At 44.6% G+C, this 24,216-nt stretch overlaps 1 protein-coding gene across 1 annotated transcript; it reads left to right on the forward strand.

Moving 5' to 3' along the window:
* The first annotated feature begins 1,308 nt into the window (after positions 1-1,308).
* Positions 1,309-1,817, forward strand: LOC128596699 (FAU ubiquitin-like and ribosomal protein S30). The gene has a single exon (XM_053606347.1). The coding sequence runs from the start codon at positions 1,370-1,372 to the stop codon at positions 1,769-1,771; it is 402 nt and encodes a 133-aa protein (XP_053462322.1). The 5' UTR covers positions 1,309-1,369; the 3' UTR covers positions 1,772-1,817.
* The last annotated feature ends 22,399 nt before the right edge of the window (positions 1,818-24,216 follow it).

Consider the following 24,216-nt stretch of genomic DNA (forward strand, 5'->3'; position numbering starts at 1 on the left):
AGGTTTCAAACTGGGGCTGGCATTAATGAATGGCTCCTCCACGCAGCACCCCAAAAGGGGATCTTTCTAGGCCTGCTCCTCTGGTCCCCAGCCGGGCTGGACTGCACTGGGGCAAAGTGAAATGTGATTTTAACAGTTCTGAGCACACGGCTTCTACTTCCAGCATGCTGGATTTGTAGACTGGCATCTTTTCTTCTTGGGTGCGTGCCAGATGTTGTATAACGCGTGCATTTCTAACCACAGCACGGTAGATGGGGACTTGTCCTTTTGTTTCAAGCATGTATGATGCGGGTGGTGGTTAAGTGCTGTCAAACAGCCTCCGGAAAGACAAGTTTGCATGGAATGCATTATTGGAAAAGGAAGTTGCGATCTCGGTGATGTTAAAGTGGCTGGGAGATGGGGATCAGGCTCTGGGGTTCTGGGCAATCCCAAACCCCACTCCTGCCCCCAGGACACACATGCCCATGCCATTCCCTTTCCATCGCATTGCTCTTACATTGTGTGCCCACCTGCGTGGGGTCTTTCTTACAAAAGTAGTTCCCTGAACTTCTATCTCAGACTTATCAAAAACCCTCAGAGTCTACATAATTAATAAGCCCTGTAAGTAGGGCTGCCAGTTAAAATCCAAGAAAAATTTCAATTTCAGACAAATGACACATAACCTTTTACTATGTCTTTTCAATGTTTGGGGAAATGCTTACATAAAATATCATTTACCTGAAAGTCAAATTTTTATTTGTATTTGTTTAATCATCTGACGAGCCCCAATTTGGGGGTTCAGTAAATTGAAGCCAGGCTGCAGACCACAACGCCTCTCAGGAATTTGCCAGTCACAGTGGCATCTAATATCTCTAAGTTCTGAAGGAGATAAACACATAAGGTCGACAATTAAGTTCATGAACTCATCCTTTAAATGTGCTAGACACTTCATTGCTGAATATCACTACGGTCGCCTTTTTTTTTTTTTTCTGTAGACAAAATACATTTGCCTTTTCTTTCTTTTTTTTTTAATTAAATCGTAGCTGTGTACATTGATATGATCATGGGGCATCATTCACTAGCTTTACAGACCATTTACCAAGTTTCGCATATACCCTTGTAAGATGCACCGCTGGTGTAATCCCACCAATCCCCTTCCCTCTACCCACCTCCCCCCTCTACCCACTTCCTCCCACACTCCCCTCCCTTTCCCCCTTTCCCCTATTCTTAGGTTGTAACTGGGCTCACCTTTGAAGTATTCTCAGGAGGAAATGTACCCACACCCGTCCACCTTTCAAAGCACTTTTAGAATGCTTTTTCTGGGCTCCTTCCTCTTTCTCGAGTCCATCTTCGTCATAGCGGCTGCGGGTCCTGTGGTGCAGTTGCCAAAATGCAGCTCTTCGTCCGTGCCCAGGAGCTACACACCCTCGAGGTAACCGGCCAAGAGACTGTTGCCCAGATAAAGGCACACGTAGCCTCTCTGGAGGGCATTGCCCCAGAAGATCAAGTCGTGCTTCTGGCAGGCACGCCCCTAGAAGATGAGGCTATTCTGGGCCAGTGTGGGGTGGAGGCCCTGACAACTCTGGAAGTAGCCGGCCGCATGCTTGGAGGTAAAGTCCATGGTTCTCTGGCCCGGGCAGGGAAAGTGAGAGATCAAACTCCTAAGGTGGCCAAACAGGAAAAGAAGAAGAAGAAAACAGGCCGGGCCAAGCGGCAGATGCAGTACAATCGGCGCTTTGTCAATGTTGTGCCCACCTTTGGCAAAAAGAAGGGCCCCAATGCCAACTCTTAAGTTCTTTGTAATGCTGGCTTTCTCTAAGTAAAAAGAAGCCACTTAGCCCAGTCAAAAAAAAAAAAAAAAAAAGAATGCTTTTTCTGGGATGGCCATCAGAGCTGTCATCAGCACACACAAAAAAACAACAGCAATGATGAATGCCACTCAGCAAGACACTGCCATCCATGGACACAAACACAGCTGTGAGACGGTGATACATCAAGGTTATGAATCTTTGTCGTTGGCTGCCAATGTAAGTGCACGGTGGCAAGTTCACAAATTATTTTTTTTCCCTATTAAAGCACTATTGTCATAGTTTCTTCTTCTTCTTTATTTTTAATTAAATCATAGCTGTGTACATTAATATGATCATGGGGCACCATACACTGGTTTCATAGACCATTTGACACATTTTCATCACGCTGGTTAACATAGCCTTCCTGGCATTTTCTTAGTTATTGTGTTAAGACATTTACCTTCTACATTTACTAAGTTTCACGTATACCCTTGTAAGATGCACCGCAGCTGTAATCCCACCAATCACCCCCCCTCCGCCCATCCTCCCTCCACCTTTCCCCATATTCTTAGGTTATAACTGGGTTATGGCTTTCATATGAAAGCTATAAATTAGCTTCATAATAGGGCTGAGTACATTGGGTACTTTTTCTTCCATTCTTGAGATACTTTACTAAGAAAAATATGTTCCAGCTCCCTCCATGTAAACATGAAACTGGTGAAGTCTCCATCTTTCTTTAAGGCTGCATAATATTCCATGGTGTACATATACCACAATTTATTAATCCATTCGTGGGTCGATGGGCACTTGGGCTTCTTCCATGACTTAGCAATTATGAATTGGGCTGCAATAAACATTCTGGTACAAATATATTTGTTATAATGTGATTTTTGATCTTCTGGATATATACCTAGTAGAGGAATTGTAGGCAGGTCTATTTTTAGATCTCTAAGAGTTCTCCAAACATCTTTCCAAAAGGAATGTATTAATTTGCATTCCCACCAGCAGTGTAGAAGTGTCCCCTTTTCTCCACATCCACGCCAACATCTCTGGTCTTGGGATTTTGTGATATGGGCTGATCTTACTGGAGTTAGATATCTCAAAGTAGTTTTGATTTGCATTTCTCTGATGATTAAGGATGATGAGCATTTTTTCATGTGTTTGTAGGTCGTGCACCTGTCTTCTTCAGAGAAGTTTCTCTTCAAGTCCCTTGCCCAGCCTGAGGTGGGATCACTTGTTCTTTTCTTGCTAATATGTTTGAGTTTTCTGTGGATTCTAGTTATTAAACCTTTGTGGGAGACATAACCTGCAAATATCTTCTCCCATTCTGAGGGCTGTCTGCTTGCGTTAGTTACCGTGTTGCAAGTTCACAAATTGTTGTCTGATGTTGTATGATGCCAGCTCTGATGGGCCATTCCATGAGAACAGCTCCAGAATTGCTTTGAAGTGTGGATGAAGCACTGGTATGGGTGCACAGCTTCCCAAGGGGAGAACCTCACAGGTGACCGTGGGGATATTCAGCAATGAGGTAGGTAGCACTTTTTCTAGGACGATTTCACAAACCTCATTGTCAGGCCTCGTACTTATAACAAGCAGTTAATGTTTTATCTGAAAATTTAAGATTTAAATTTCACTAGGCGTCTGCGTTTTATCAGGGTCTCATTTCTTTGTGGAGCCATGTAAGGGGTGCTCTTTGGAAAACGTTGGACTTGGAAGTGTGTGTGGGTTAGAGGGCTTCCTGGAGAAGGCGCTTTTTGGATGAGAGAAAGGGCTGAGAGTGGAGAGGAGGTTGCAGAGCTGGCTGTGCTGCCCTGAGGGCCCCTCGCTCTCTCCTTGAGGACTGGTCCTTCAGTGCTGCAGGATCATGCAGAGACTGTGGGTATCCCCTGAGCGTCCGTCTACGCAGGAAGCTGATCTTTGTCCCGAGGGGGCAGGAAGCACCTGCTCCCGACTCTGCAAGACCTATTGGAACATGGCCAGTCAACACTTGGATGTGGCGTTCAAAACAATTCAGTGGTTTTTATATATATAATCATAGGGCGTGCCACTCTTACCACGATGTAATTCAAGAAATTTAGCCACCCCAAAAAGAAACCCGTGCTCGCCAGCAATCATCATGACATCTTCCTTCCACTATCTCCGGGCAACTGACTTTCTGTCTCTAGGGCCCTGCCGATCCTGGACATTTCCCACAAAGGGGACCGTACAGTCTATGGCCTTCGCCTGACTTAGGATAGCATTTTCAAGATGCACCCATGTTGTAGTGTGAATCACACTTCATTCCTTTTTATGGCTGAACACCCTGGGTAGATACACCATATTTTGTTTATCCACTCTTCAGTTGATAGGCATTTGAGCTGTGTTTCCACTTTTTTGATAATTGTGAATAATGCCACTATGAACATTCACATACACCTTTACGTGTGAATATTTGTCGTTAATTTTCTCGGATATATAATTCTCTCAGGAGTGGAATTGCTGAGTCTTATGAACCCCTTTTTTGAGGGACTCTGTTTACGTAGAGTTAAATCCCTGTTAAGAGTCTGCCAACTCCTTTCTGCAGTGGCTGTAGCATCTTATTAATACATTCCCACCGCTGGCAATCAACACCGGCTGTTGTCCATTTTTTAAATTTGAGCCATCGTGAGTGTGAAATGGGATCTCACTGTAGTTTTGATTTGCGGTTTCCCTGGTGACTAATAATGTGGAGCCTCTTTTCATGTGGTTATTATAGCCACTGAAGCATCTTCTTTGGAGAAATATCTGTTCAAATATGTTGCCCGTTCTAAAATTAGATCACTTGTCTTTTATTGCTGAGTTGTACCAGTTTTTTATGTATTCTGATACAAATCCCTTATCAGATAGATGATTTGCAAATATTTTTCTCACATTCCATAGTTTGTCTTTTCACTTTCTTATGTCCTCATCACTTTCTTTTTTAACTTAACACTTTTATATTCTTAATTTTCCTAATTTCAGGCTGTTTCACTTTGCTCTTGGAACATTCTTTGCTCAAAGAACACTTTGCTCTTGGAACACACGTGGGATATTTTTTTTTCCCTGAAATTAAGTGGTGCAGAGGTCCTCCAAAATATAAGTTTTAAAAATTATGTTTAATATTGTAATTCTATATTTCTTAAATTAAAAAAAATCAGGTGGTTCTTTAATTCATATAATTAAATTTTTATAAAAGTATGTCTGTTTGTGGAGCGACTCAAAGGAAGTCATGACCCACACGAGGCAGGCCCTCCTGTGAGAGGGGATGAAATGGGACTTAGGCTATCAAAGCCGTCACTAAATGTCAGTACAGTAATTAAACCTGCAGTGGAAGACCCTTCTGTTCCAGGCTCCAAACATACAGAGAAAAAAGGAAATCTATTTTCTTTTTTTGTTCTTTGTTAATATTCAGGATTAGTACATTATTTTTTGCTGATTGATGTGATTTGTGCACCTGTGCATGTTAATCGGCTTTCCATCTGGAATCTGAAATCTGTTTTGGGTTGATATATGAAGTTTAGTCCTTGGGGGAGAAAAGATTGTTCTTGCACCTGGGGGCTAAGTTGTAAACTCTGTCTTAAATGGAGGTTTAACTGCCCAGCATTTGACCTCCCATCCCCAACGCTGAGGAATGGTAGTGGATGGTTTTCTTGACTGTTTTCCTGGCTTATGACAGAAGGGAGCTCGTCTTTCTGAGAGTTTTCAGCCCTGTGCTGAGCTTACTGGCTGCGTGTGGAGACTTCTCAGGGAAAGCAAGGGGCAAAGTTGGGCTGGCCCAAACCAGACTGGGGCAGAAGGGGCTGTTGTGGTTCCCAGCCTGGCGGCAGGTGGCTGGGATGCTCAGGTGTACGATTTACTTGGTTTTCCTTTTTCTCTTAGGTATGCCCACCTAGGGCATGAGTTAGGGGGTCTGCTACTAAGCAATCATGGGACCCCGGGTAAGTGTCTTCCCACCTCACCTGCCAGGCCAGGGTGGGGCAAGTTCACCTCCCATGTCCCTTTTAGCTCAAATGTAATTCAGTTTCCACAGAAGGCTCGGAGAAGGGACCTCAGCCTCCCTGCTGAAATTGCTGATATTCCTTTGGCAGCTATGGGAGCTGGAGCCTAGGGGGTTGGGCAGATTGTAATGGTGACCTTGCAGGCAAACCCTGCCTTCCGCCCTGTCGCCCTGTCGTGCTGGCTTAGTTAGTGTCGTGGGTGCTGCTGTCACAGCCATGAGGTGCGGAAGGGGCAACCACTCTGAGGAATAGTGACACCCCAGGCAGTCGTGGCTGGATACTAGGGGCTCTTTGCTGGTGAGAAATGGAGGCCGACTCTGGCTTAGGGTGTGAAGGGAGCCCACTGCAAGCACAGGGAGGGATGTAGGGGTTTGGGGGAAGGGCAGCACCAGGGAGTTTTGACAGCAGAGCTGCCCTCCCGGAGTGTCCAGCCTTTTTTCTTTTCTGCCCCATGTTAGAAGAAGAAGGGTTGTCTCATTTGGGGTCACACATTAAATACACAAATGCTAACAGAAGCTGGTAAGCAAAAGAAGGGGTCGGCATGTATTTTTGCAATGTCCCATACCACAGATAAACAAACTATCCTCAAATAATCCACATGTGGTCCCTGGGGCTACAGGTTGGACACCTCTGTGTCCAGAGCGGGTGTTTTTCAACTTTTTTAATTTTTTTGCACATAGGGTAATTATTTAATTCTTTGATGTTGTAAAAAGGTGCAATAACTTTAATAACCTAGGTCGTATATACCACAGCCCCTCTTAAAGAATACTTCAGCTCTGTTCTACGATCATGTAACCTTAAACTGCTTTTATTATGCTGTTATTTATTTAAGGGTTTTTTATTTTATTATTTATTTTTTTATCTTTTTTTTTAAATCTCACTGCACATTTGAACTTACGTAGAGTTAAACTTCTGTGGCACACTTAAATTATGCCGATCAAAAAAAAAAAAAGAGTAAAAAACTCCAATATACTTACTGTGCTTTGTGCTTTTCTCAAGAAGAATTTGATGATCTTTAGAAATGTTCACAGCACACCTAAGATTCTCTAGCTGCTGCACAGTGGTTGAAAATCACTGGTGTAGAGGTGGTCGGTTGTCTTTGTGGGGTGACAGGTATTCCCTAAGAATACCATTGCCCCTCACAATCCAAAGTGCAGAGGGGAAGCCTGGCAGTCGGGGGCCAGTGCTGCAGACCACAGTCCTCTCCTGTCTGCTGGGGAAACTGTGACAGTAAATTGAATCTCTGGACTCCATGGTTATTTGGGGCTGTTGTGCTGTTTCTGGCCCGGTGACTTTAGAGCAGAAGTGACATGTGACGGTTTGGCACTTGGGCTGAGACAAGACTCTGCAGGGTTTTCTTTGCAGCACCTCTGTGGTCCTTATGAGAGCATCATCCACTGAAATGCAGCCTCCATCAGCCTGGGCTGCAGGGCTGCATTTAACAAAGGCCCTAACTTGACTTAGGATGGATGCGCAGCCTGGCAAGCCACCGAGAGTTTGGGGCTGCTTGTTTGCTGTCCTGTTGTCAAGCCAAACCAGACTGACAGAGGAAGGATGTCCCTGCCCGGCTTGGGTCATATGCAGGACAGAACAGCAGGGCACATATAGTATCACTGGGCTCTGTACAGTGAACTCATTTAATTTTCTCATAGGAAATAGATGTACTGTTACCAAAAGAACAGAGAATGCTTGCTAGACAACCAAAAGTTGGTCACGTACGGCCACAGGATCCAGCCAGGAACCGCGCTCATGACCTTGACCTCACCAACGCCTGGTCTGTGCGAGCAGACGAGCCTCCCTAACCAGCTCACTTGCTAGACAACCAAAGGTTGGTCACGTATGGCCACAGGATCCAGCCAGGAACTGCGCCCATGACCTTGGCCTCACGAACGCCTGCTCTGTGTGAGCAGACGAGCTTCCCTAACCAACTCACTTTCCAAAATAACAGCCACGTGACCCCCTGCTTCACAGCAGTCTCAACACTGAAGCCAAAACCAGCTCCTGAATTCTGGTTGTTCTGCCTCCCTACAGAGATGCCCACAGGGCCCCTTTTGTCACCTACTATATTTAATTTAGTCTAAAAACACAAGAGCCTTCCTGAAAAAGGTTTAAAATTCACAGATTGTATTAAATTTTAAAATAGACTTCATTGCATAACATTAGCAGGCTGTATTAAAATACTCAATAAGTCATGTTTTGTTCTTGCTATGGTTATACCATGAATAATACATTGAAAAACTTTTACACACTTAATAGGATGAAAAAAAATCTTTCGGCATTTCTAGACTTTGCTTTTCTTCACTCTGGCAGGGTAGTCACCATCTGACACATCTCCCCATCATTTGAATCACCATTATACCTTCTACTAGAGTGCTGGGTAATTAAAAAGACCAAGAATAAGTATATATATAATAAATTCAGAATTCTTGCTAATTATGTGCATATTGTACTATATTAACACGGCTAATAATTCAAAGGACAACCAACATTTTCAAGAAATCATCTCATTTGCTCTGCCCAACTCACATTGTATAACACCACCATTGGGGGACAGAATAGAAACAGAATCGTCTTTCTTTCTCAAACTCGCAAGAGTTGGTGCAGAACATAAAAGGCGATAGTCTCCAGATTGTTCAGATTTTAAAGATGTCAGTGCCCTGTGGGGTTGTTTCTGTAAATGAGGGAGGCAGATCAATAGACAAGATGGGGCTTATTTACTGAGCAGGGATGGGGGCTGTGCGGGTTGGATTCTGCAGGAGGCTGCTGGCTGATGAGATGTCTAGATAGGTCAGCATGCTGTGCATTCACAGCTGCAGCGATGCTTGTAATAGCAAACATCTGGAAACAACCTGAGTGTTCATCAGCTGGGATTGAGTGGGGTAACTTGTGAACATCCACGCAATGCAATCTTCTAGGATTGTATGAGAAAGAATGAGAGAGCCTCCCCTCATTCTTCAACACGCATGTTTTAAGTGAATGTGGAGAGAAGGGGCGTGCTGCTATGTGAGTTAAAGATGGAGGAAAGGGTGGACACTGTGTTTTCAGGTATTTGTATTAAAGACCCATGGAAGGACACATCACAGTCTAATTTCTGTGCATTTATTTTTCAGGGGGATGGGGAAAGAGGGCACAGATGGAGGACAAAAAGGATGGGGGAAAGAAAGTTATGTTGAAGCAATTTTTATAATAGTTATCTAATACATTTTGAGTTTTCAGCCACTTGAAAATATTAACTAGGCAAATAATGAAATAATTTGAGTATTAACCCTGTCCCCCCAGAAGTTGAAGAAAGTGATCAGAGGCCAGGCACAGTGGCTCACGCCTGTAATCCCAGCACTCTGGGAGGCCGAGGCAGGTGGATTGCCTGAGCTCACAGGTTAGAGACCAGCCTGAGCCAGAGCCAGACCCCCATCTCTAAAAATAGCCAGGCATTGTGGTGGGCACCTGTAGTCCCAGCTACTTGGGAGGCTGAGGCAAGAGAATCGCTTGAGCCCAAGAGTTGGAGGTTGCTGTGAGCTGTGATGTCACAGCACTCTACTGAGGGTGACAAAGTGAGACTCTGTCTCAAAAGAAAGAAAAGAAGGAAGGGAGGAAGGGAGGGAGGGGGAAGGAAGGAAGGAAGGAAGGAATCAGTGATTGTGAGAAAAGTGAAATGTTTCTCCCAGTTCTGAGGGAGAAATCTGGGGCCCTCCGCTACCACAGCACACAAGGTGACTGGGCCAGGGACAGACATGTGTTATTGTTTTGTAAATCTGCAGGTGTCGCGGGAGATGAAGAGTATTCACGGTGACTAAGAAGTTGGTGAGCTTCTTCCCAAAGAAAAGAGAGAATGGTGGGTCCTATTACACAGTTCTATGGTAACTATATCTAAACACTAGGCTTGGAATTACTAAAAAAAAACAAAACAAAACAAAAAAGAATGGTTATAAATATAATAGACTCCAAGTTATTGACACACACAGATCCCTTATGGGGACTGGCTGGTCAGAAATAGATGAAGAAGAAGTGGATCGAAGGGGGTTGCATTGACTCTGTAGACCGCTTTGGGTAGTATGGACGTTTTAACAATGTTGATTCCTCCCGGCCATGAGCATGGTATGTTCTTCCATTTGTTAACATCTTCTGCTATGTCTTTTCTCAGGGTTTCATAGTTCTCTCTGCAGAGGTCCTTCACATCCTTTGTTAACTATATTTCCAGGTATTTCATTTTCTTTGAAGCTATTATGAAGGGTGTTGTGTCTTTGATTTGATTTTCACCTTGACTGCTATTAGCATATATGAAGGCTGTTTGTGGACGTTGATTTTATATCCTGAGACTAGGTTACTACCAAAAAGTAAAAAAAAAAAAAAAATCATTTTACCAGAAGGGTATTTGCACTAGGATGTTTATCACAGCTCAGTTCACATTCGTCAAGGTATGGAATCAGCTGGGCACGGTAGCTCACACCTATAATCCCAGCACTCTGGGAGACTGAGGCAGGTAGATCACCTGAGCTCAGGAGTTCAAGACCAGCCTAAGGAAGATTCGACCCTGTCTCTACTAAAAATAGAAAAATTAGCCGGCATTGTGGTGGGCACCTGTAGTCCCAGATACTTTAGAGGCGGAGGCAAGAGGATCACTTGAGCCCAAGAGTTTGGGGTTGCCATGAGCTACGATACCACGGCACTCTACCCAGGGATAGAGTGAGACTCTGTCTCGGAAAAAAAAAAAAAATAAATGAATCAATCCAAATGCCCATCAACTCATGAATGGATTAATAAACAAGTGGTATATGTATACCATGGAATACTATCCAGCCATAAAAAGATAGAGACTACATTTTTTGTATTAACCTGGATGGAGCTGAAGCACATTCTTCTTAGTAAAGTATCACAAGAATGGAAAAGCAGGTATCCAAAGTACTCAACACTAATATGAAACCAACAGATGAACAACTACATTCCCCACACAGAAGAAAAACACGACTACATCGTGTAGGATGGGTGTGGGTTGGTGAGCTCAGGGTCCATGGCTCACCTCCTGGGTGAGGGTTACAACTACAACAGGGACCTCACCTAACAGATGTAAACATTGCAACCTAATCATTTGTGCCTTCACATCAATCTGAAATAAAAAAATAATGAAAGAAGTGAATTGAGGATCTGGGCACCGTGAGTCTGGGGAGATAGGACTCCAGGCATCTCTGGCTGGTGGGAACTGCCTATCATCACTCCTATGAGGATACAGGGAGTCAGCGAGAGACTTCTGGACCCCAAGAGGAGGACTAAAACAGTGGAAAACCGGCAAGTGGTCACGTGTGTTCAACCCGTCTAAACCCGCCCACAACTTCCACAGGCACAAGAACTTAAAGAGCAAGAGGAAGTGAAAGGAAAATTAGGGCAAGGAAACAGATAAAAGAAATCACTCATGAGGAAGAATCAGCAGAAAACTCCAGGCAACATGAAGAACCAGTCCAGAACAACCCCGCCAAGGGACCATGAGGTAGCTACTGCAGAGGATTCCACCTATACAGAAATGTTAGGAATGACAGAAAGGGAATTTAGAATACACATGTTGAAAACAATGAAAGAAATGATGGAAACAATGAAGGAAACTGCTAATAAAGTGGAAAATAACCAAAAGGAAATCCAAAAACAGAATCAAATCAGAGATGAACGATATGAAGAATATAAAAAGGATATAGCAGAGCTGAAGGGAATGAAACAGTCAATCAGGGAACTTAAAGATGCAATGGAAAGTATCAGCAACAGGTTAGACCATGCAGAAGAAAGAATTTCAGAGGTAGAAGACAAAGTTTTTGAGATAACTCAGATAGTAAAAGAGGCAGAAAAGAAGAGAGAGAAAGCAGAACGTTCACTGTCAGAATTATGGGACTTTATGAAACGTTCCAACATACGAGTTATAGGAATTCCAGAAGGGGAAGAAGAATGCCCCAGAGGAATGGAAGCCATACTAGAGAATATTATAAAAGAAAATTTCCCAAACATCACCAAAGATTCTGACACACTGCTTTCAGAGGGATATCGGACCCCAGGTCGCCTCAACTCTAACCGAGCTTCTCCAAGACACATTGTGATGAACCTGTCCAAAGTCAAGACAAAAGAAAAGATTCTGCAAGCTGCCAGGAGTAAGCGCCAGTTGACCTACAGGGGCAAATCCATCAGAGTGACCTCAGACTTCTCTAATGAAACTTTCCAAGCAAGAAGACAATGGTCATCTACCTTTAATCTACTTAAACAGAACAATTTTCAGCCCAGAATTCTGTACCCTGCTAAGCTAAGCTTCAAAATTGATGGAGAAATCAAATCATTTATGGATATACAAACATTGAGGAAATTCACCACAACAAGACCAGCTCTACAGGGAATACTTCAACCTGTTCTGCACACTGACCACCACAATGGATCAGCAGCAAAGTAAGAACTCAGAAATCAAAGGACAGAACCTAACCTCCACACTGATGCAAAAGACAAAACTAAGCAATGGACTCTCACCAAATAAGACGAATAGAATACTACCACACTTATCAATTATCTCCATAAATGTTAATGGCTTGAATTCCCCACTGAAGAGACATAGATTGGCTGACTGGATTAAAAAACACAAGCCATCCATTTGCTGTCTGCAAGAAACACACCTGGCTTCAAAAGACAAATTAAAGCTCCGAGTCAAGGGTTGGAAGACAATTTTTCAGGCAAATGGAATTCAGAAGAAAAGAGGAGTTGCAATCTTATTTTCAGATACATGTGGATTTAAAGCAACTAAAGTCAAAAAAGACAAAGATGGTCACTTTATATTGGTCAAGGGAAAACTACAACAAGAAGACATTTCAATTCTAAATATCTATGCACCAAATTTAAATGCTCCCAGATTCTTGAAACAGACCTTACTCAGTCTGAGCAATATGATATCTGATAATACCATCATAACAGGGGACTTTAACACACCTCTTACAGAGCTGGACAGATCCTCTAAACAGAAATTAAACAAAGATATAAGAGATTTAAATGAGACCCTAGAACAATTATGCTTGATAGACGCATATAGAACACTCCACCCCAAAGATAAAGAATATACATTCTTCTCATCACCCCATGGAACATTCTCCAAAATTGATCATATCCTGGGACACAAAACAAATATCAACAGAATCAAAAGAATTGAAATTTTACCTTGTATCTTTTCAGACCATAAGGCACTAAAGGTGGAACTCAACTCTAACAAAAATGCTCGACCCCATCCAAAGGCATGGAAATTAAACAATCTTCTGTTGAATAACAGATGGGTGCAGGAAGAAATCGAACAGGAAATCACTAACTTCCTTAAGCATAACAACAATGAAGACACAAGCTACCAAAACCTGTGGGATACTGCAAAAGCAGTTTTGAGAGGAAAATTCATCGCTTTAGATGCCTACATTCGAAAAACAGACAGAGAGCACATCAACAATCTCACAAGAGACCTTATGGAATTGGAAAAAGAAGAACAATCTAAGCCTAAACTCAGTAGAAGAAAAGAAATCTCCAAAATCAAATCAGAGATCAATGAAATTGAAAACAAAAGAATCATTCAGAAAATTAATGAAACAAGGAGTTGGTTTTTTGAAAAAATAAATAAAATAGATAAACCATTGGCCAGACTAACTAGAAATAGAAAAGTAAAATCTCTAGTAACCTCAATCAGAAATGATAAAGGGGAAATAACAACTGATCCCACAGAGATACAAGAGATCATCTCTGAATACTACCAGAAACTGTATGCCCAGAAATTTGACAATGTGAAGGAAATGGATCAATATTTGGAATCACACCCTCTCCCTAGACTTGGCCAGGAAGAAATAGACCTCCTGAACAGACCAATTTCAAGCACTGAGATCAAAGAAACAATAAAAAAGCTTCCAACTAAAAAATGCCCTGGTCCAGATGGCTTCACTCCAGAATTCTATCAAACCTTCAAGGAAGAGCTTATTCCTGTACTGCAGAAATTATTCCAAAAAATTGAGGAAGAAGGAATCTTCCCCAACACATTCTATGAAGCAAACATCACCCTGATACCAAAACCAGGAAAAGACCCAAACAAAAAGGAGAATTTCAGACCAATCTCACTCATGAATATAGATGGAAAAATTCTCAACAAAATCCTAGCCAATAGATTACAGCTTATCATCAAAAAAGTCATTCATCATGATCAAGCAGGCTTCATCCCAGGGATGCAAGGCTGGTTCAACATACGCAAGTCCATAAACGTTATCCACCATATTAACAGAGGCAAAAATAAAGATCACATGATCCTCTCAATAGATGCAGAAAAAGCATTTGATAAAATCCAGCATCCTTTTCTAATTAGAACACTGAAGAGTATAGGCATAGGTGGCACATTTCTAAAACTGATTGAAGCTATCTATGACAAACCCACAGCCAATATTTTACTGAATGGAGTAAAACTGAAAGCTTTTCCTCTTAGAACTGGAACCAGACAAGGTTGTCCTCTGTCACCTTTACTATTCAACATAGTGCTGGAAGTTCTAGCCAATACAATTAGGCAAGACAAGGAAATAAAGGGAATCCAAATGGGAGCAGAGGAGGTCAAACTCTCCCTCTTTGCTGATGACATGATCTTATACTTAGAGAACCCCAAAGACTCAACCACAAGACTCCTAGAAGTCATCAAAAAATACAGTAATGTTTCAGGATATAAAATCAATGTCCACAAGTCAGTAGCCTTTGTATACACCAATAACAGTCAAGAGGAGAAGCTAATTAAGGACACAACTCCCTTCACCATAGTTTCAAAGAAAATGAAATACCTAGGAATATACCTAACGAAGGAGGTGAAGGACCTCTATAAAGAAAACTATGAACTCCTCAGAAAGGAAATAGCAGAGGATATTAACAAATGGAAGAACATACCATGCTCATGGATGGGAAGAATCAACATTGTTAAAATGTCTATACTTCCCAAAGCAATCTACCTATTCAATGCCATTCCTATCAAAGTACCTACATCGTACTTTCAAGATTTGGAAAAAATGATTCTGCGTTTTGTATGGAACCGGAAAAAACCCCGTATAGCTAAGGCAGTTCTTAGTAACAAAAATAAAGCTGGGGGCATCAGCATACCAGATTTTAGTCTGTACTACAAAGCCATAGTGCTCAAGACAGCATGGTACTGGCACAAAAACAGAGACATAGACACTTGGAATCGAATTGAACACCAAGAAATGAAACTAACATCTTACAACCACCTAATCTTCGATAAACCAAACAAGAACTTACCTTGGGGGAAAGACTCCCTATTCAATAAATGGTGTTGGGAGAATTGGATGTCTGCGTGTAAAAGACTGAAACTGGACCCACACCTTTCCCCACTCACAAAAATTGATTCAAGATGGATAAAGGACTTAAATTTAAGGCACGAAACAATAAAAATCCTCAAAGAAAGCATAGGAAAAACACTGGAAGATATTGGCCTGGGGGAAGACTTCATGAAGAAGACTGCCATGGCAATTGCAACAACAACAAAAATAAACAAATGGGACTTCATTAAACTGAAAAGCTTCTGTACAGCTAAGGTGACGATAACCAAAGCAAAGAGACAACCCACACAATGGGAAAGGATATTTGCATATTTTCAATCAGATAAAAGCTTGATAACCAGGATCTATAGAGAACTCAAATTAATCCACATGAAAAAAGCCAACAATCCCTTATATCAATGGGCAAGAGACATGAATAGAACTTTCTCTAAAGACGACAGACGAATGGCTAACAAACACATGAAAAAATGTTCATCATCTCTATATATTAGAGAAATGCAAATCAAAACATCCCTGAGATATCATCTAACCCCAGAGAGAATGGCCCACATCACAAAATCTCAAAACTGCAGATGCTGGCGTGGATGTGGAGAGAAGGGAACACTTTTACACTGCTGGTGGTACTGCAAACTAGTACAACCTTTCTGGAAGGAAGTATGGAGAAACCTCAAAGCACTCAACCTAGACCTCCCATTCGATCCTGCAATCCCATTACTGGGCATCTACCCAGAAGGAAAAAAATCCTTTTATCATAAGGACACTTGTACTAGACTGTTTATTGCAGCTCAATTTACAATCGCCAAAATGTGGAAACAGCCTAAATGCCCACCAACCCAGGAATGGATTAACAAGCTGTGGTATATGTATACCATGGAATACTATTCAGCCATTAAAAAAAATGGAGACTTTACATCCTTTGTATTAACCTGGATGGAAGTGGAAGACATTATTCTTAGTAAAGCATCACAAGAATGGAGAAGCATGAATCCTATGTACTCAATCTTGATATGAGGACAATTAATGACAATTAAGGTTATGGGGGGGGAAGCAGAAAGAGAGAGGGAGGGAGTGGGGTGGGGCCTTGGTGTGTGTCACACTTTATGGGGGCAAGACATGATTGCAAGAGGGACTTTACCTAACAATTGCAATCAGTGTAACTGGCTTATTGTACCCTCAATGAATCCCCAACAATAAAAAAAAAAGAAAAAAAAAAAAAAAAAAAAAAAAAAAAAAAAAAAAAAAAAAAAAAAAAAAGAAGTGAATTGAGGCAAACAAGAGTGTTTAGATCCTTCTCTGGAACAGCTGCCACCAGCCCAGTGTGGAATCCCTCCGGGAGCGCCCCGGCTGCTGAGCCCCCCGCAGCTTTCCAAGGGGACACACAGTCCAGACTTCCATGCAGAACCTTTGGCAGTTTGCCTGGGCACCTCGTCCTGCCTGCAAATCTCACCGTGAATGTGGCTTGGAGCTGTGTGTCTAAGAAATGCACAGTTGTCATGGAAAGGACTTTCCTTACAACGTGGTTTATAGTGGCGAAAATTAGAAAGGAATCACCTTTTTCAACAAGATGCGACTGTGTACGCTCCAGAACATCTGTGAGGGGGCGAGTGCTATGCGGATGAAGATACGTATCCAGAGAAAAAGTAAGTTGGAGAACAATATGTTTGCTATGATTTAGTATTTTGTAAAAACAAGGGTGTTTGTACTTCTAAACTTGTAAGCATATATGTGATTACAAGTGTATAAATACAAATTACAAATGACATACATGCATTGTTATAAATTTCCCAGAGGTGTTTTTTTGTCCTTCCCTCTTCTTAGACACAATGAGACATGAACATCCTTTAACTCCAAGGAGCCCCCCTCCCCTTTTCTCTGTCTTATTCCATCTTTGCTAATTTAAGGAAGATAGATTTTTAAGCTTTCAATGATAAATAAAACATGTTCTATCAATTACTGTTTTCCCTTCTTGTACTTCCCTTTGGATTCATATTTTTGGGGTTGAGGTATATCCTTTAGGAGTTTTTTCTTTTTTTCTAAAGCAAGGGCATGTAGGATACTCAGGGTTTTTTTTTTTTTTTTTTAGACAGAGCCTCAAGCTGTCACCCTGTGTAGAGTGCTGTGCCATCACAGCTCTCCAGCTCCTGGGCTCAAGTGATTCTCCTGCTTCCGCCTCCCAAGTAGCTGGGACTACAGGCGCCTGCCACAATGCCCGGCTATTTTTTGGTTGCAGCCGTCATTGTTGTTTGGCAGGATTCAAACCTGCCAGCTCAGGTGTATGTGGCTGGCGCCTTAGCCGCCTGAGCCACAGGTGCCGAGCCAGGATACTCAGTTTTTTTACGTCTGAAAGACTCACTTGACCATAGAATTCAAAGCTAACTTTTCATTTCATCTTGAGTCTCTGAAGCTATCACCTTCAGGATGCACTTTTAATCTAAAGCAGTGGTTCTCAACCTTCCTAATGCCGCAATGTATTTTCATTGTTGAAAAGGGGTTGTGACCCACAGGTTGAGAACCTCTGATCTAAAGACTCAAGTCTTTCTTCAATTTTGGAAAACTCTCTTCAGTTAAATATTGCTTAACTCAAATTCTATTTTTGCTTTTTAGTACCCTTCCTAAATGTATTTCAAAGACTCTCTCTTCACACACACATCCCTACATTATATACTTATGATATTCTTCATGCAAAGTTTAAAAATATTTGGACACAGTATGGAAAGTGAGAGATGCTTTATAAGGGAAGGATGCAAATGGATTTCAATTCTATTTAGGGCATTCGAAAAAATATTCTTTTTTGGAGGGGGGACAGAGCCTCACTCTGTCCAACCCTGGGTAGAGTGCCATGGTATCAGCAACCTCAGACCCTTGGGCTCAAGCCATCCTCTTGCCTCAGCCTCTTGACCTGAGTAGCTGGGACTATAGTGCCCACCACAGCCTATTTTTAGTAGAGATGGGGTCTTGCTCTTGCTCAGTCTGGTCTGGAACTCCTGCGCTCAAGAAATGCACCCGCCTCAGCCTCCCAGAGTGCTGGGATTACAGCATAAGGCACGACTAAAAATATTCTGAAGCAAAGAATATTTGCTTCTTTATTTTCTGTATTTCTGATGCTTTGACATCTCAGGGGCTTGCTGACCAGAGGGCCTGCCTCTCTCAGGGCTAGCCGATTCCTAGGGATGGAAAGCAACTGCCTTACGCCTTCCACGGGCAGACCAACCAATCCTGAGTCCACACTCCAGCCACCTCCTTTACTGGACTGTCACAGGGCTCTTGCACTGGAAGCCACTGACCACTCAGACCCTGCCCTAATCACTTGGGCTCTGGGTACCCACCACCTGGAGATAGCTCCTGCACTTCAGAGCTGAAATTAGTTGAACTAGCCAGTCCCAAACCTGCCTCCTGGGCCTTGCCTACTCCCTCCCATGAAAGCCACTAAAGCTCTCATCCACGGTCTCCCTCCATTCTCCCTCCCTCTCTCCCTCTCTCCTTCCCTGCCCCCTTTTGCTTCCTGTGAACCACAGAGTATAAAAGCATCCCCTCCATGGTTATTTTCTCCTGTTCTATTGGCCTCGACATACCGAATAATAAAACCTACATTTTAAGAAAAAGAAGAAAGGGCAGACCTGGGCAGGTGGCTCACACCCGTAATCCTAGCACTCTGAGAGGCCGAGGCGGGTAGATTGACTGAGCTCAGGAGTTGGAGACCAGCCCGAGCAAGAGCAAGACCACATCTCTACCAAAGATAGAAATACTAGCCGGGCGTTGTGGCAGGTGCCTGTAGTCCTATCTACTTGGGAGGCTGAGGCAGAAGGATTGCTTGAGCCCAGGAATTTGAGGTTTCTGTGAACTTTGATGTCATGGTACTCACACAGGGTGGGAAAAAAAAGGAAGAAAGGATGGAAAGAGAGAGAATGGGGGAAGGAAAGAGGAAAAGAAAATACATGGGGGGCATGCGTTAGAGTGGGCAGTGCAGACGTGCTGGCCTTGTTCCAGGGAGAGGTGGCAGCGACTTGGACCCGTGGGAAGTGTGGCTGTGAGGCACGCTGGAGGCATCCCCACTGCCTCGCTGCTGGAGTGCATGTGGGAGGTGATGGGAAGAAGGGGGTGGCAGATGGCTCCAGGGTCCCGGCTTCAAGTGGAGGGAAGGATGGGCTGGGCCCAGAGTCAGGGCTCCTGGCTAAGGAATCCTTGCCAAGTAACTTATCAGCATGATTTGGCTTTCAATGGAAGCTACTTCCTGAGGGGTGGGCCCTGAACAGGGTAATACCATACAGGGAAGGGTCCCTGACCTGTCCTGACCTTTGATGAGCACCAGCACGTGCCAGCCCTGGCGAGACTGCTGGAGCCTGGCCCCGAGGGATGGGGTGGTGGTGGCTGGAGAGCCAGGGTGCTGAGCAGCCACAGACTTCCCAGGGTCTCGTCAAGGGAAAGGCACCATCAGATGCCCATGCTCGAACTATCACTGTGCTGCCACGTGGGGAACAGGTGCAGGAGAGAAAGAGGATTCGGGGAGACCTGCTAGGTGACTGTGGCATCTTTCATGTCAGACTGAACGTGGCCACAGAGGAAGAGCTGAGGGGTGGAGGTTCAGCAGGGGGGACCTCAGGTTAGCAATCGCTGCCTGAAATACATACTGTGACTCTGAATTAAAAAAAAAAAAATCAACTTAAACCCAACCTTGAGAGGGTGCTGAGGCTCCAGAGTTCATGGCAGTTGCCCCTGAGATGTGTTGTATAGTCCCAGCCTGTGTTGTGACCCTGTGGCTTTGTGTCAGCATTTAGGAAGAGAAAACAGGCGGGGAGGGAGGTCCTTGGTCCAGTCTTCCTCTGACCTCCCCCATCCTGGAGAAGCTCCCTCTCTCTAGGAAAACATCAACCAACAGATCAGGGAGGTGTGCTGCCGAGGGCGTCCGTAGAGGCAGACGCTCTTCCCCAGCCAGAGCAGGCTCACTGCAGGCTGTGCTGGGGAAGGGGGCAGGGACGCAATGTCCCTGGCCTCTGACTGCTGCGTGATGGGGACGCCGGGCACAGACACCCTGTACTCTAGGGGGGCAATCTGCTCTCCCTTGCCACCCTAGCTGCTCTCTCTACCTTTTTATAAACAGCAATGGGGGTGGGGGGCGGGGAATTGAAAATGGAAGTGGAAAAGCAGTCTGAGCTGATGGGAGCTTGGGTGCCCGCTGCCCGGGGTGCTTTGCCCCGCCCTGGGAATATCTCGAGACCCTGGGAAAAAAAGGAAGAAAGGATGGAATATCGTTTCCCTAGGGAGCTGCATCTCAGCAAGAGCAGAGCCCTCTCCCTGAGAACCAGCTTTATCCCCATTAGTGGAGTGTAGAGCATGTGACTTGGAGCCAGTTTCTGTGCTGAACAGGCTGCATCACGACCTTCCTGAATCTTTGCACCACCCTAGAGCGTGCTACATGCTAACATCCTTGGGGTAAAGACGGGGATGGAGGCAGAGAGCTGCAGTGACTCGCCCCAGCTCTGCCTGTGGGACAGCGTTCCCAGCCACGGCCCTTCCTGCCTCCTGCAGAGCTCCGGAGGACCTGGGGTGTCAGGGTCCAGGAGGGTCCCTTGGTTCTCAGCAGCAGGAGGCCGTGCGGCTCTCCAGGTGTCCCCTGCGTCACTCTCCGAGCTGACACTAAACCCTCGAGGGTGACCCTGTCTTCTGTTCCCTTTCATCTTCATGCCTTTTCCTCTGATGTGGTTCGTCCTTTCCCTGCCTCTCCTTCCTCTCTTTCTTCCCCAAAGCGCCAGGCTGATTGAGACAATGTCACATCTCCTGGCCTGTGCTTGCCTTCTCAATCCCAGTTCAGGGTCTGAACAAGATGCCCGTGGTGGTTGGAGTGGAACCCTCCACCCGGATGACCCCTCCCTCCCCCCAACTTGAATGCAATTGAGTTTTTCTCTTGCGTTGGCCTGAATTAGATCATCTGCTGGCTTCACATTAGTACTGAGCACATTGCACCCTTGCTTTTCCATTCTTGTGATATTTTACTACTATTTTACTTGTGATATTTTCTGTCCAGTTACAGAACAGTCTGCAGACGGCAGCGTCTACTCTGGTGCAGGGCCTTCTAGCTCACATTTCTGGCAGTTGAGGGTCTAATTTAGGTTGCTAATTTTGCTAAACAAATCTTCCCAGGGAATCCAACCCAGGGAGGCCTTAGAGCAGGGATTTTCACCCCAGGGTGACATCCACAGTGCACTGTGAGAGGATCCCAGGTGTGCCACGAAAATGTTTAAAGATCATTAATGAAATGATTTTGGAAAGAAGTTCAAAGCGCAGTAAGTATATTCTTTTTGTTACTCTTTTTTTTTTTTATCAATGTAATTTAAGGGTGCTGTGAAAGTTTAACTATAGGTTCAAGTGTGCTGTGAGATAAAAAAGGTCTAAAATCACTATGCTAGATTTCAGTCATTTTTTTCAAATTTCCGGTTAATGTGAATAACGACTAGGTTATAATGTTTGCATTTGTTAGGTACAGTCCCTCTTGTAGCCGTGTCACACTCAGGAGGTGTGCTGTGTACTGTGAAGGTGAGAGCACACTCCTGCCCCTCCCTCCTCCCCTCTCCCTCCCCCCAACTCGAATGCAATTGAGTTTTTCTCTTGCATTGGCCTGAGTTAGATCATCTGCTGGCTTCACATTAGTATTGAGTACATTGCATACTTGCTTTTCCATTCTTGTGATATTTTACTAAGGAGAATGTGTTTCAGCTCCATCCAGAGATTTCAGTTGCTTAGTAAGCAGTGGCCCCTTGGCCATATCTCTGGTGTCCTGAGGTCTCCATCTAGAGCTCATGTCCCATGAGGCTCAGAAGGGGCTGAATGCGAAGCCGATGGCTGTGGCCGTTGTCCCAGGCTGCAGCGGGTCTGCCTGGGAGCACCTTTTCTTTGCAGGGAGCTGCAGCTTCACTGTGGCACACTCAGTAGGCTCTCGCCCCCACTGTGACCAGCATGACGTTACAGCCACTGGTGAGCTGGGAACCTCCTCAGAGGACCCTGCTGCCTGCAGACCTCCCCCTCTTGGTTGTAGCTGGGTGTAACCCTCTGCCTTTGGCTTTCCCCAGCTCCTTCATGATGGAAGGTGCCAGGCTGGGTCACCTCTCTAGACTAAGGTGAGAAAGATGGAGTTGGGAGAGGGCTAGTTCCATGAGCACTGGAGCAGAACCCCAGAGCTGGGCTGTGAAGCTGCCCAGCACAGCTGGCAAGTGCTGTGTGTCTATAAAATTAGGATCTAACACTCGTCAGGCTCTGCCACGACTCCGGTTAAATCAGGAGCAGCAAACTCAGGACTGCCGTGTCCAGACAAGAAGTGTGACTATTCATAGAGGTCTGTGGCTTGAACAACAGAGTTTCTTGTGCGGTGAGCCACACAAACCCCACCTGGTCGTTGTCTTTTAAGAAATTACTTGAGCAAACAAGGTGATCAGATAAACACGCTCCCAGGCTGTCTAAGGCCAGGTCTCAGCGGGCAGTGACTGCTGGAAATACCCCTTTATTCCTACTTAGAAATGCTCGGCATTCTCAGAGGGCCCAGGGCCACTGATGCCACACCTGGAGATACCTGACAGGTGGGTGGTGGGGAAGACAGCTTGGCAGGAGAATGGAAGAAGTTAACAGCAGTGTTGCATGATCCTAGAGGCTCCCTAGGAGCACATTATCAAGGAGGGCTAATCATCCTAGCAGACATGTCTAATTGATGTACCACAGCCCTGTCCGTGGACAGGAAGACCTTGCCAGGAAGGCAGCCGAACCTCTAGTGAGCCTGCAGCTTGTGGCAGCTCTGCTCACAGGGTGGCCCTCACTGATGGAGCTATTCATTAGGATGGATTTGTCAGCATCTGCAGACAGCTCTGAGCCATTTGTTTGCTTATCAGGCTGGGTGTCGCTCTCTGCCAGGCCGCAAGAAGATGACATTAATATTTTTATCAGCCTGACTTTGGGAGGTCAGATGGGCTTATTACTGATGACATCTCCCTGATCTTAGCAGAGAAAATTGATTAAAATGTGCTGAATCAGAATCTCTGGCCGAACAGTTAAAAAGCTACAATACATTACAGTCTGAGATCATGTCCCATTGCTTCAACTGGGGAGGATTGTTTCAGATAGGAAGATTCGACAATTGCGTAATTCTAGAGAAGAGAGGAAAGGCCTCAGCAAGCGTGATAAACAGGAGGTGAGGCAGCCTTCCACGTTAGGGATTGCCATCTGGGCAAGCACAGCCTCCATGACCTTGTGCATTCTGCTGTATTTTTAATCTTTAAAAAGTTGTACTTTCCATGTACACAAATATACATGAAGTATGTGCAGTGGTTGATTTTATATGTCAACATGACCAGGCCACAGGGCCAGATATTTAGTTAAACAGTATTTCTGGGTGTTTCCAGGAGACATCAGCACGTGAATCAGAGGCCTGAGCAGGTGGGCTGCCCTTCCCAGAGTTGGGGACCACAGCTAATCCACTGAAGGCCAGAACAGAGCAAGACCGGGCAGGAAAGTCTCTCTGTCACCTGCCTGCCTTCCAGCTGGGAGCTGCAGCATCTGTTTTCTCCTGCCGGCAGACTCAGACTTGGACTGGAACTTGCTCCACTGGCTTTCCTGAGTCTGGATTTCTAGTCAATTCCTTATGAGAAGTCTCTCTTTGTGCACATGCACACACAAACACTCACACACACACACACACACACACTCACTCTATGGGGTCTGTTTCGCCGGAAAACACCGACTAATATAGTATGTCCCGCACAAAGTATGTCAACAAATTATCGAATCCAACGAGAGCCAAAGGAAGTTCCAGAAACTGTCCACGTGAGATGGTGGAGCTTTGGAAATGAGGAGCTCCAGGAGACAATCTGGTCCAGATCCATGGTCCAGACAGAGGGGCTGAGGCCCAGAGAGTGGAAGGGACTCGAGCAACTTCTCCACGGCCGAGCTGAGGTGGGCCTGACTGCCTGACTCTGGACCCTGTGCTCTTCCACCCTCACACTTACACACGTATGTGAGCGCATCACACACACGTGCACACACATGGCAAATGTGTGCGTGCATTCTTATGCACATTTGCACACATGCTCTGCGTGTGCACACACATGGTCACACACACGCGCGCGCACACACACACGCGTGCATGTGCGTCTC

This window comes from Nycticebus coucang, chromosome 10 (genome assembly GCF_027406575.1).
Source record: "Nycticebus coucang isolate mNycCou1 chromosome 10, mNycCou1.pri, whole genome shotgun sequence".
Classification (NCBI taxonomy): domain Eukaryota; kingdom Metazoa; phylum Chordata; class Mammalia; order Primates; family Lorisidae; genus Nycticebus; species Nycticebus coucang.

What these genes read in the sequence shown, in the direction of transcription:
- LOC128596699 (XM_053606347.1), top strand. Translation starts at nt 1,370, where the DNA reads ATGCAGCTCTTCGTCCGTGCCCAGGAGCTACACACCCTCGAGGTAACC.